This window comes from Sphaeramia orbicularis, chromosome 7, assembly GCF_902148855.1.
Source record: "Sphaeramia orbicularis chromosome 7, fSphaOr1.1, whole genome shotgun sequence".
Lineage (NCBI taxonomy): Eukaryota > Metazoa > Chordata > Actinopteri > Kurtiformes > Apogonidae > Sphaeramia > Sphaeramia orbicularis.
Window position 1 is genome coordinate 56,975,065 of NC_043963.1, and position 13,392 is coordinate 56,988,456.

The window sequence follows — 13,392 nt, forward strand, 5'->3', positions numbered from 1 at the left end:
GGGAAGAAGTATTGATATGCTACAGCAGGGCTGTCAAACATGAGTCCTGGGGTCCAAATGCACCCCCCCCCCCCCCACCCACCCCCAAAGGTTCCAATATAGGTTAGAAAAAGGTTCCAGTCAAAAAATAACAGCAGAAGAACCCACACAAAAGAACGACTGCAGATTTACTACTGGGTTTGATGGGAAAAATAATATTACATTATGTCTGTAAATAATGACAACTACAAATGTTTGTCTTTGTTTTAGTGTAAAAAAATAACATTAAATAATGAAAATATTTCCATTTCCAAACTCTCCTGTACCAAATAAAATGTGACTAACCTGAACAAATGTGTCCAACCTGAAATGTCTGTATTAAATTCAGTCCAGTTTGAACTCTTTTCTTCCTGTTCCTCAGTGTTTAGTGTCTTTGGAGATCTGATCCAGAATGCACATGGACTAATGAGAAGTTACTACTCAAAAATCACCCAAATTCACCCAAAAATTACCCTAAAACCACCTAAAAATTACTCAAAAAAACAAAAACAAAAAAAAAAACCACCTAAAAATCACCCAAAAATGACCCCAAAACCACCCAAAAATCACCCCAAAAACCACACCTGAAAATCACCCAAAAATTACCCCAAAAACACCTAAAAATCACCCCAAAAATACTAAAAAAAAAACCCATCTAAAAATCACCCAAAAAACACCTAAAAATCATCCAAAAAAAAAACAAAAAACACACCTAACATTATGCCTATAAATAGTGACAACTTCAAATTGTAATGCAGAAAAATAATATGAAATGTGACTGGTTGGGTCCACTGCAGATCAGATCAGACTGAATGTGGAACCTTAAAGAACAGGAGTTTAGAACCCTGCTCTACATGGTTCTAGAATCTATTTGAGTCTTTTTACCCTTTGCTTTGATGCTCCAAACTTATCTTCTATTGTTTTCTTCAGTTATCTCACTGTTTTTAGTTTTCTTTTACTTGTATTTCTTTTAGTTTTTGCCATGTAATGTAATCTTTATCTTTTCCTTTTATAAACTTATAAACAAAAATAAGAAGAAGGAGGAAAAGAAGGAGAAGGAGGAGAAGAACAAGAAGACAGAAGAACAATAATGAGAAGAAGAGGAAAGAACAAAGTGATTTGATAAACAAAGTAAAAACAGGAAGTGCAGCTGTAATACAATAACAGAAGTGCAACAGTGACACCCTTTAAACTAAAAAAAAACAACTTCACTTCTTTGTTTTGTTTATTCAAACCTGATTTCAAGTTAAACATATTCAGATGAATGTTCTGGTGGTAACAGTTTGTTCATGTTGAGATAGCTGACGAATAATTTAATAATAAATATTAATAATTTAAATATTTTGTTGTTCTTAGCCCGCTTTACACCCTGTGTTATCACTAGTTTTATTTACTTATTGAATCCCTTGTTTTATGTTTGGTGTACGGCACTTTGGCCGGCTGTAAAGTTCTTAAAGTGCTTTATAAATAAAGTTGGTATGGTATGGTATAAAAAAATGCATTTATAATCTCAATTTATTATGAATATTTAAAAGCAGAAATGGGTACAATTAATGATTTGATTGGTTTCATAAAATATTCATAATACTTTACTGAATGTGTATTTATGTTATTAATAATAATAATAATAATAATAATAATAATAATAATAATAATAATAATAATACTTGTAGATTTAGATTTTAGACCAGGTCAAGGTCATTTGACACTGTAAAATGGCTCCAGTCCCAGGTTTTTGCAGATTTCTTTCTGTCTTAGTCTGATTTCACAGATCTGCACTCAGGGCTTTGACTGGAGAACATCTGATCCTACAGTACCCATCTGGTACCCTCCCTTTAATGCACTTCAGCAGGTACCACAGTTCTGTTTCCAGACAAGGGTCACACATTTTCAGAGTAAATCTGCCCTGTCATCCTAAAGGCCAAACACCCAAGAGTAGTGAAGAGAAGAAGGTGAAGCCCCCTGGGGAAGGAAAGAGAAGAGGAGGAACTGCAGATGAATGGGACCAAGTGATTGGCCCTTCAGCCACTCAGCTTCCTTTGGTCAGAACAGTCCTTCAAAGGTACAGATCACTGTGACCTGGTCTAAAATCATGTGACCTTTGACCTGTACATGATCTGAGACCTTCATAAACGACAGTTCCATCCCCCAAAACCTCTAATATGACATTTGCATGAGCAGATATGGCAGAACTAACCCACAAATGCAGGATTTTCCATTAAAAATGGGTTTTCTGCACTGGGCTGACAGGCACCCTAAAGATGGAGGTGGGGGGGGGGGGGGGTCTGAAACTGTATGGATTGGGCCGAAATTTTTGGGGGGAGTTACTAAAATATAAGAGATTAACTCAGGGGTGTCAAACTCATTTTGGTCCAGGGACCACATTCAACTACATTTGATGTGCAGAGGGCCAGAGCAGTCAAATGTATATATTATTATGTTATTATACGTCAACTCCAAACTTTTGTTTTACAGTGAAAAAAGTAAATTTACATCATGAAAAGGTTTACATCTACAAGCTATCCTTTCAAAAGATGTGAATAACATGAACAAACTGGAAAAATAAGTATAATTTGAACACTGTTCTGCCTCAGTTTCTCATTTCCACATGTTGATTCTAACGTACAGATCACAGTGGATCTACAAACACACAAAACATTTCATAACAGACAGAATAGTGTTAAAATTGTACTGACTTCTCTTAAGACATTTCAGGTTGTTCATATTAGTTCAGGTTATTCACATTTTTTGTGAAATTAAACTTTGTTTTAGTGTAAATACATGAAAATATTTACATTTACAAAGAGAACCATTTGGAGTTGTCATTATTTCTGTGTTATTCGGATTGTATTTGACTGGTCTGACCCACTGCAGATCATATTGGTCTGAATGTGGAACCTGAACTAAAAGGATTGCTCATATCTTAGTGTAATTTCTGCATTTCACAAATTCATCCTGCAGGGCCGGACTGGACCCTTTGGTGGGCCGGATTTGGGCCCCAGGACGCATGTTTGACACCCCTGGATGAACCTGTCAAATTAAGAGCTGGATCAGAAAAGAAGTCCCAAAAACAGGACGCCCTAGTGTGCCACGGCTGTTCTGCTCCGGCTGGGCTTCACCTTCCACTGCTGCTCCACTCATGTTCAGTTGTGTGTGTTAGCTGAAGTACATTCCTGTCTGAAGCGGTCACCTCCTGGTCCGTCTCCACCGTCTGTCTGCGTCTGTGAGCCGGGCTGTGAGCGTGGCTTTGCCTGGTTGGCTTCAGGCACACATTGATCAGTGAATAACGTGACACATTTAATGAGAATGTACTGACAAAGTGTGGTATTAGTATCTGTTACTGAGTTGTCTAATCTAATATATTTATGTTTTCTTAATGTGTGTAGTGTTAGAAGGATTTCATGGTGTAATCTATCATTTTACTAATGCCGAGATGAGGACAGATGATAAAACTGACTCTTTCTCATCCTTCAACTTCAGATCTTTCAAAATAATATGCTGTGAGTCATTGCTGTTTTATGAAGTACTTCATACAAACTAAGGCACTAGGTCCATTGACAGAACACGCTGGATGATAGTGATTCTTATTGGGACTAATGTGGGTGACACGGTGGTGCAGTGGATAGACCTGGTGCCTCTCAGACAGAAGGTCCTGGGTTCAATTCCAACACCGGTCGGACCTTTCTGTGTGCAGTTTGCATGTTTTCCCTGTGTCTGCGTGGGTCCTGTTCGGGTACTCTGGCTCCTCCCACCATCCAAACACATGCACTGATAGGTTAATTGGTTCATCTAAATCAGGGCTGTCAAACTCATGTCAGTTCAGTTCCACGTTCAGCCCAGTTTGATCTGCAGCGGACTGGACCAGTCAAATAATAAGAGTGAAAAAAGTACGATTATATTATGATCAGGTTAACATCCACAAAGTTTCCTTAAAAATCTGATTACACTTGTCCCTCACTATAACGCAGTTCACCTTTAGCGGCCTCGCTGTTTCGCAGATTTTTTTTAGTGCAATTTTGCATGCTTTTTTTACAGCGTATGAGCGCACATTGTGTTCTGCGTCCTGATTGGCTAAGGGACTGTAGTCCATTGTCAGTCCCTCCTCCGTGCCGTGTCTCCTGTTCAGGACAGAATGCGTTCTTCTGCCACATTTCCATAACTGTTGGATCTGTAGCAGTGTGACTCTGCAGTGCTGTATGTTTGACAGTTTTCTCCGACAAAACCCACAATGTCGACCAAACGTTCTGCGCCAACAGCGGCACCTGCGGTCGCACCCAAAAGGCAGAGGAAGATGACAACCACCGCACAAACAGCTGGACTTCTGGACACGCTGAAGGAAGGGAGGAGTTACGCAGCTGTAGGGCGCCATTATGGAATAAATGAATCTACGGTTCGATACATAAAGAAGGAGGAAAATAACTGAAGGACGACAGCAGCAATAAGTTTGAACAAGGATGCAAAAAGGGTTGGAACTGTCTGCAACAAGACCATCGCAGCAAGAGAGAAATGTGAGAAAATGTTCATGCCTGTCTGAGAAGAGTGTCTACAGTGTGTGGTGAGGGCTGTTACAGCCTGAAAACAGATGGAATTATTGTAAAAAATAAAGCGGACTACTTTGCAGATTTTGCCTATTGCGGGTTATTTTTAGAACGTAACCCCCACGATAAACGAGGGACCACTGTAACTTCAACAACTTGAACTGTCTTCAGAAAAACAAATGTAATTTTAACAATATTCTGCCTCAGTTTATCAGTTTATTATTTACACATGTGCGTTACAATCACACAAAACATTTAATAACAGGCAGAATATTGGTAAAACTGCATTTACTTTTCTTCAGACATTTCCATTTGTTCATATTTGTTCAGGTTATTCACATTTTTTGTAAACGTATAGTTTGGTAATGGAAACATTTTCATGTAATTTTACTTCTTTACACCAAAAAAAAGAAAAAAAAAAGACAATTTGGGGTTGTCATTATTTACAGGTTATTCTGATCATATTTGACTGGTTCTGACCCACTGGAAATCTAATTGGACTGGATGTGTGTGTGTGGAACTGAATTAAAAGGATTTTAACACCACTGATTGTTCATATCTAAAGTGTAATTTTTGCATTTCACACATTCATCCCCAGGGCTGAACTGGACCCTTTGGTGGGCCAGATTTGGCCCCTGGGCCACATGTTTGACACCTGTGGACTAAATTGTGAATGTGAGAGTGGTTGTTTGTCTCTGTTTGAACTGACGACCCACCTTCACCCATAAGTAGCTGGGATAGGCTCCAGCGCCCCCCACTGGTGAGGATAAAGCAGGTCCAGAAAATGAAGGAACAGACTAGTGCCGCGTTTCCACTACATGGTACCGACTCAACTCGACTCGACTCGGCCTTTTTGCGTTTCCATTACAAAAAGAACCTGGAATTTGGTACCTGGTCCTAGTTTTTTTAATCTGGTACCTGGTCCTAGTTTTTTGAATCTGGTACCTAGTCCTAGTTTTTTTAATCTGGTACCTGGTCCTAGTTTTTTTAATCTGGTACCTGGTCCTAGTTTTTTGAATCTGGTACCTGGTACTAGTTTTTTTAATCTGGTACCTGGTCCTAGTTTTTTTAATCTGGTACCTGGTCCTAGTTTTTTTAATCTGGTACCTGGTCCTAGTTTTTTGAATCTGGTACCTAGTCCTAGTTTTTTGAATCTGGTACCTGGTCCTAGTTTTTTGGTCTCACCTCCGCTGAGGTTCCAGGACTGGGGACCAGATCCTAAAGGTGACACTGTGTAAACACTGCAGACCTCTGATTGGTCAGAGTGGTGTGTGTGCCCCGCCCTTTTCCAAAAACAGATGCAGAAGTGGACAGTAAATCTGTCAGTAGGTGAATCCACATCAGGGATCTCAAACTCCTGTCCTTTCAGGTTCCACATTCAGCCTGATTTGATCTGAACTGGGCCAGACTAGTAAAATGATAACAGAATAACCGATAAATAATGACAACTGACAATTTTTGTCTTTGTTTTAGTGCAAAAAACCCCAAAACATTAAATTATAAAAATACTTACTTTTATAAACTATCAAAAAACCAGACCTGAAAAAAAAAAAATTAAATTTAAAAAAACCCTTAAATTTAGTGGAATTTTCTTTTAATTAGTTTGTATTTATTTCAGTTAATGAAAATGTTTTTACAATTCTAGTTTTCATCATTTCGTTAGTTTTTGTTAACGATAATAACCTTGGTTCAGACTAATCCCTGACCTGCCACACAGGACATACTTGTGGTAACACAAGTATTCAAGCCTTTTATCTCGACTGTGCAGCTTTCTCCATGTTTCTGCTGGTGTCGTGTTATAGAGCGTATTGCTACGCTTTACTTGGTGCAGTTACTTTAGTGGAATCTTGCTGCAGATGTGCAGTAGCAGACCCCACATTTACCACGCACCCTTTCAGACCAGACTAAAGCACGGTTTTATTGTCCCAGAGGGAAATTCAGCCCCTGCATTTAACCCATCCAAGGAGGGGGGACTGGGCTCAGACTGCAGATCTAAACCAGCTCTGACGTGTGCTCAGCTGCATACAGGGTTTTTATGATGGGCTGAAACTGGAAGACCTGGAGCAAAGCTACATGATATGTTGAGAACACACAAACTCCACCAGAGGAGCTGTGGTCCAGTTGGTGGAAACTGGACCCACCACACCTCCAAATATGGAACAAACACTCCAGTCTCCCACAAGGCTGAGCTAAGGTTTCTGCTGCTCGTCTTTACCCTAATGCCGCCTTCACATGTCAGTGGGAAGGTGATGTGAATTTGAAATTACAAGTGCATTGTGTTCAAGTGCTTTTGTTGTCATAGCAACATGAAAAATGGCCGACACACAATTGATAGTGACCTGCTGCTTGGTAAAACAGTTTTGGACGTGTTCATTCATCTGCTACAGTATTTTTTTTGCAAACTGTGTGTACTATAAATGTGCAGAATCATCAGCTAACAGCAGCAGGACGTTAAGAAAAGTATTTTTATCATTTGCACTGAATCCCTCATTACATCACATCATGTTGAAAAGGTCAAAGGTTATTTCAGCTCCAGCTCCTGGAAAATACAATGTGAAGGGGCATTCATGTGCAGGTTTTAGCTTACCGGCCAACAGGCCGTCTGTCACCGTCTGTCGTCGTCTGTCATCGTCGTCTGTCATCGTCGTCTGTCATCGTCCGTCGTCTGTCATCGTCGTCTGTCATCGTCGTCTGTCATCGTCTGTCGTCCGTTACAAAACTTTCAATCGTCTTTTTCTCCCAAACTCCAGTTCTGACTGACTTCAAACTTGGTATACAGCTTCTGTATGATGATGTCAACACAAGGGATTGAAATTATTTGGATCTGGATCTGATTCTGGATTTGGTGCGACTTTGAAAAATGTTCCCATTATAACAGATAGGAAGTGGATTGATCCAATAAATCAGTATCAATGATATCAAGTGTGAATTTGAATTTTTTACAGATCTGATTGAATATGAGCAAAACATGGACTATTTCTGTAATAGAATAAATACACAGAACTGGGGGAGAAGAAATGGATCTGGATACATTTCCCAAAGCTTTGAATTTGGCCGCTAAGATGCAGGGACGTTGGTCGGATTTTTACTGTTTTACTGTTTTCTGTCCAACTGAAACCCGTGTTCGTCTTTCTTTGTCTGGATCCTGTTTGTTTTCTTTGGACCTTTTGACTTTGTCTGAGGCCTTGTTCTTTGTGTGCAGCTCACCTGGGCACATTCATCCTCAGAGTGATGACGGGGGCATGGACGGGGGTGAAGGCCAACTCCTGGAGCTGGTCTCCATCGTCCTGAGCTGAAGGTGACACATCCGGCTGAACATCCATCTCTAGGTGAGCGATGCTGCTGACAGCTGAGCAGGCCTGCACAAAGAGCAGACCAACACGGGACAGGAGTTATTTTAGGAAAGAGTTTACAGTCAAACTGTCAAATGGAAATTTAACAGGTTGAAGAAGGATCTGATGCTTCCCTGCATGCCATTATTTCCCAAAAAATGAAATGCATTGTTATTGCATCATCATTTCACTGAAAAACAGATCTTTGGATCCTACACTCATCTGTTCATGTGATGATGTTACACTGTAAAAAAAAAAATCTAATTTAAAAGAATTTTCACTGTTTATTTGACAGATTTTTCCTGTATTTTTCAGATACAGGAAAATATCAATGAAATGACAAAAACAGACTATGATTTTACATGTCGAATGGAAAATAACATGAAAAAACTAACTGTGAAAAACCATAAAATTTCCATTTTTTAAAAGATTTTTTTTTCTTTTTTCACATAAAAATACAGTTAAAATACATTTGCAAATGTAATTTCACAAATATTTCTTTTCTATTTATGAGACTAAACTGTTAATTTAAAATTTAATACTGTAAAAAAAAATAAATAAATAAAATGAGATAAAATTACCCAAAATGACCCAGTGGGTCAGATCAGTCAAATACTACCATAAAAACCTACAAATAATGACAATTCCAAATTTTTCCTCTTTTTTAGTGTGAAAAAAAAAAAGTGAAATTACATGAAAATGTGTACATTTACAAACTAGCCTTTCACAAAAAATATATGAAAAACTAGAAATGTGTGGAGTGAAGTAAGTGCGATTTTACTAATTTTCTGCCAGTTACTCAGATATTTAGTCAGTTTGCAGATCCACTGTGATCTGTAAGTTTTAATGCACATTTACAAATGATAAGCAGAGGCAAAACAGAGTTAAAATTGCACTGATTTTTCTTAATAAGTGTCAGTTTTTTCATGGTTGTTCATGTTATTCACATTTTTTATTTCTCTTATCTTATCTTATCTTATCTTATCTTATCTTATCTTATTTATTTATTTATTTATTTATTTATTTATTTATTTATTTATTTATTTAATTGTCATAACCTATAAATACTCATTCATTCATTTTCCAAACTTGCTTTATCTTCTCTAGGGTCATGGGGGTCGCTGGAGCCTATCTCAGCTACTTATGGGCAATTCCAAATGTTTCTCTTTGTAAATCTAAACATTTTCATGTATTTACACTAAAACAAAGTATAATTTTGCAAAAACTGTGAATAAGCTGAACAAATATGAACAACCTGAAATATGTTAAGAGAAGTAAGTGCAATTTTAACAACATAATATCTGTACATGATCAACTGAAGCATATTATTAAAATTGCATGTATTTTTTCAGTTTGTTCATGTTATTCACATTGTTTTAAAGGATAGTTTGTAGATGTAAACATTTTCATGATGTAATTTTACTTTTTTCTCTATAAAACACATTGAAATGTTTGGAGTTGGCATTATTTCTATATAATTCTGTTATTATTTGACTGGTTGGGCCCACTGCAGATCAGATTGGGCTAAATATGGCCCCTGAACTAACATGAGTTTGAAGCCCCGCTCTAGATCCTTCTGACTGTTGAAGCAGAGAAGTCTGTGAAGTCCTGATCAGTGTCATCCACTTCAACACCAGTTGCTTAAAGTGTTCATCTGTTAACATGTAGTCTTTAATGGAACCCAAACCCTGAGGGAAACTCCAGACGCTGTAGGCTGAACAGTAGGTTTGTAACAGAACAAGTGCACAGCCACAACATGTGTTTCATTCTTTCAGACTTCAGTCAAATGAGGGCATCTTCTAGTTTCTGTGTTACTGTGGAGCTAAAACATCACCTGAACTAGATCAGTTCACACATGCTCAAAGCCTGACCCTATTACTGACAGGAGCCAGAAGGGAAGAGAGCTGCAGCGTTTGGGAACCGAAAAAAAAGCCAGTGTTCACGGTCGTGTTTGTTTTGAGAGCACCAGTTCATGCAGACTGATGAGCAAATGATGAAGCTGATGTTACCTGTAGTTCATTCTAGAACAGCTTTGAACCACAAATGGAACATTCATGGTCCTGGTTACTTTAGCATTTACTCACAGATCTTCACAGACCATAAGATTAAAAAAAAAAAAAAAATGTTGCAATAAAGACAAACTTGTTGGATGCCGTTAAACTGTTAAGTGAATTCAAATGTAGGAAAATAATATGATGATGTTTTGCTTCAAGCAAAAACAAGCCATGCTAGCAGCTCAGTGGGAGTGGAGCGCAGCAGTGCTGTGAGCCAAATGTTAATGTCAGCGTGCTCACACTGATCCACTGACAGCAGGGAAGGACTTCTGCAGGTATTTGTTATTGGACACATTTAAATTTTAATGGGATTGTGGAGCTAAATGAAAAGTTATTATCCTGAGGGGAACATGAACGCCGGAACTTAATTTATAGCATTTTAGAGCAAACATTCAATAGTTCTCAGTCTGAGCGGAAAAAAACAAACAAAAAACACAAAGAAGAGTAAAATGATAAATCATTTTATGATCACCAAAGTCAGTAGAATTTGTCCTCTGGAGACCATGAAAGTCTGAAGGAAATTTAAGATGAAGATTTTTTACTGTGGAAATAAGACAAAACTGTCTGTTTGCAACAGATTTTTATTTATATATAAATAAATAATTATATATATATATATATATATATATATATATATATATATATATATATATATATATATATATATATATACACACACACACACACATACAGGGTGACACAAAAAAACAGGAACTTTTTAACAATCCAATAAAACCAAGAGTGATGGAAGAAAAGTATTTCATTCATAGTAACTGAAACCTTAAAACATGCCATTTAAGAAACAATGATGGAATTTTCATTTTTTTTAAAATTCCTTCCTGTAGATGGCGTCCTCCTGTACAAATGCATTCTTGAAATCTGCTGTTGAGATTCCTCATTGACCGCTGCAACATCTCAGCTGGGATACTGTGAATTTCATCCTGAATTCTCTGTGCTCCGCAGCTGCGTTCTCATGAATTGAACGCCGTGGGCTCCGTAAGACAGACTCGCACACAACATCAGTGTTCTGTGGAGTACGAGCACTTCTTGGTCGTCTTGTTGGTTTCTTCTTTAGGGCAGATCCAGTCTCTTCAAAGTTATTAATCCAACATTTTATCGCGTGTTTTGATGGAACAGCACCATGACGTCCTAAGTTGTAAAAACGTCGGAACTCCCTCTGCGCAGCTGTCAAACTATCACCGTTTTTATAAAACATTTTTATGGCTAACGCGCGTTGTTGCCCGTTCCACTGATCCATGCTTACTAAAATGGGGGTGTGTTTACTTGCTCAAGGTCACTGTCTCGCAGTGCTGCCACTTGCTCATGTCTGCCAATACGCACTTCAAAAATTCCCGTTTTTTTGGGTCACCCTGTACACACATACATATATATATATATATATATATATATATATATATGTATATATAAACAAGTGAATTATGCAGCTCAAACATCAACCATCTCCTTAGGAGAATCTCTACTGCTGGAGTAAAATCCAGATCTGGATTACTTGATATAACAGTTGTCTGAAGTCCTTTTTTTTTCTTTTTCTTTTAAACTTGTCTCCTTCAGCATCCTAACAGTAGAATGGTAGCCTGGCAGGCTTTTTGTGCTGAACAAATTTGCTTTGCCAAAGAAAACTTCATAAAGTATATGAGGCTCCCCTTGATATTGGACTGTCTTTATTTGGAGTTTGGTTGAAGCACATTTGGATGGTGGACCTGACATGAAGGAACAGGGGGAAGGAGAAGAAAGGGGGAGGAGAGAAGGAGAGAGTGAAGGGGGAGAAAAAGGAAGAAGGCAGCTCTTGTTTTCCTCTACATGTTCTGTTGAAGCCAAAGCGCTTTCACATGATTGCAGGTTTTTGGTCTCAGCTCATGCAAGTAGTGAAGTTTGGTGACAGAACTTAGGGCGTCTCCAAAATCCCTTTTCTCTTCAGATCAGTGTTATTTAAACCAGTTCATCTCCAACATGATAACAGCCCCCCCCCAAAAAAAAATTTCAGCAAAATCCATCAACGTTTGACCTCCCCCACCGCAAAGGAAAAAAAAAGTTCATTTTAACCCAGAAAATCACAGATACTGAGGTCTGAAGTGTCCACAAACGGCTTTTTCTGGTATTTTCCAGCGTCCCTGTAATATCAGCTTCATAGGTTATTGTATCAGCTGATATAGAAGTGAAAATAAGGGGATTTTAAGATCAAATAAACGTTTTTGATGTTTTTGACAGGCCCTTCATACTTTGTGGTGGTGGGGGGGGTCAGACGTTGACAGATTTTGTTGATTTTTTTTCTGGGGGCTATTATCATGTTGGAGATGAACTGGTTTAAATAACACTGATCTGAGGAGAAAAGCCCTACGGAACATTGTCAAAAAGCCAACAGAAGTGCTGTGTGTCCCAGCTAAACAGGAAGTGGTTAACTGTTCCAAATGACAGTCTGATGTCGGATGTGGAATATCAGCAGAAACACACTCCGCTGCAGTCGGTGCAGACTGATGAGGATGAGCACAGACACAACACAGACGTGCTGTGCTCTTGTGTGTCTGTGGTTTCACCACAGCTCTGCTGTGGTTTTAGGGCCAATTACAGGCTCTGCTGTTGGTTCATTCATACACCTCGTTACTCCTCTGGTGTTCTTTCATCTTCTCTGGAGTTAAGAATGAAATGACAGTATAACAAGCTTTGAATTCTAGTGATTAAATCCTCAAATCTGATGATCTAACCTGAATCCTACTGTTCAGTGGAGATTAAGCTTGAACTCAAACAAAATAAGAAGAAGAGAAAAAAAAAAGAGTGAAGGAAAACTCAAAGGCACATGGCTCCAGTGAACACTGAGGAACTCCATCATCTGTCATGTCACTTAACTGTTTGTGAAGTAGAAACTTTTTTGGAAAATAGCTTTCTACCTCCCCTTGAGTCCATTTATCTTCTGCTATATTTTCAATTCATGCCACACTGTTTTCTAAAGTATTATTTTGGAATATGTTCAAGACCAACACTGAACGCTGTTATGAGCCCTCTACCACCTTTTATGACGATAAGTAGGTACGTGTATTTATAACGTAGTTTTCACAGACAGGGAGTCACAAAGTGCTTTACAGTGCAAAACAATTAAAATACTATTTAAAATGGGATTAACCCTCTGGTATCCAGGTGTGCCTTTTATGCACACTTTGCACTTCGTGTTAAAAAACTTCATATTATTTTTCACAATTTAAATAAGGTTAGAATTCAAAAGTTGTTCATTTTTGCATGATCTTTAAAATTCTGTCCACCAACTCAAATGTGCACATTCTAAACAAAAGAAAATGACCAGACTAGCATCTGTCTGCCAAGTGTGCATAAAACGCACTATTTCTAACATTTGATCTGTATGATTAGGACTGACCTGGATTTACAAAAATAAAATCAAATTAGAGCAGAAAAATAAATCAATATATAGTATTTAAT

General features: G+C 38.1%; 1 protein-coding gene across 1 annotated transcript in view; it reads right to left on the reverse strand.

Annotated features, from left to right (window-relative positions):
• The window catches only part of nphp4 (nephronophthisis 4), a 360,146-nt gene that overhangs the window by 249,118 nt on the left and 97,636 nt on the right, over nucleotides 1-13,392 (reverse strand). The window contains exon 5 of the mRNA XM_030138849.1: nucleotides 7,764-7,915. Within this exon, the coding sequence (XP_029994709.1) occupies nucleotides 7,764-7,915 (152 nt within the window). The remainder of the gene's footprint in view (nucleotides 1-7,763; nucleotides 7,916-13,392) is intronic.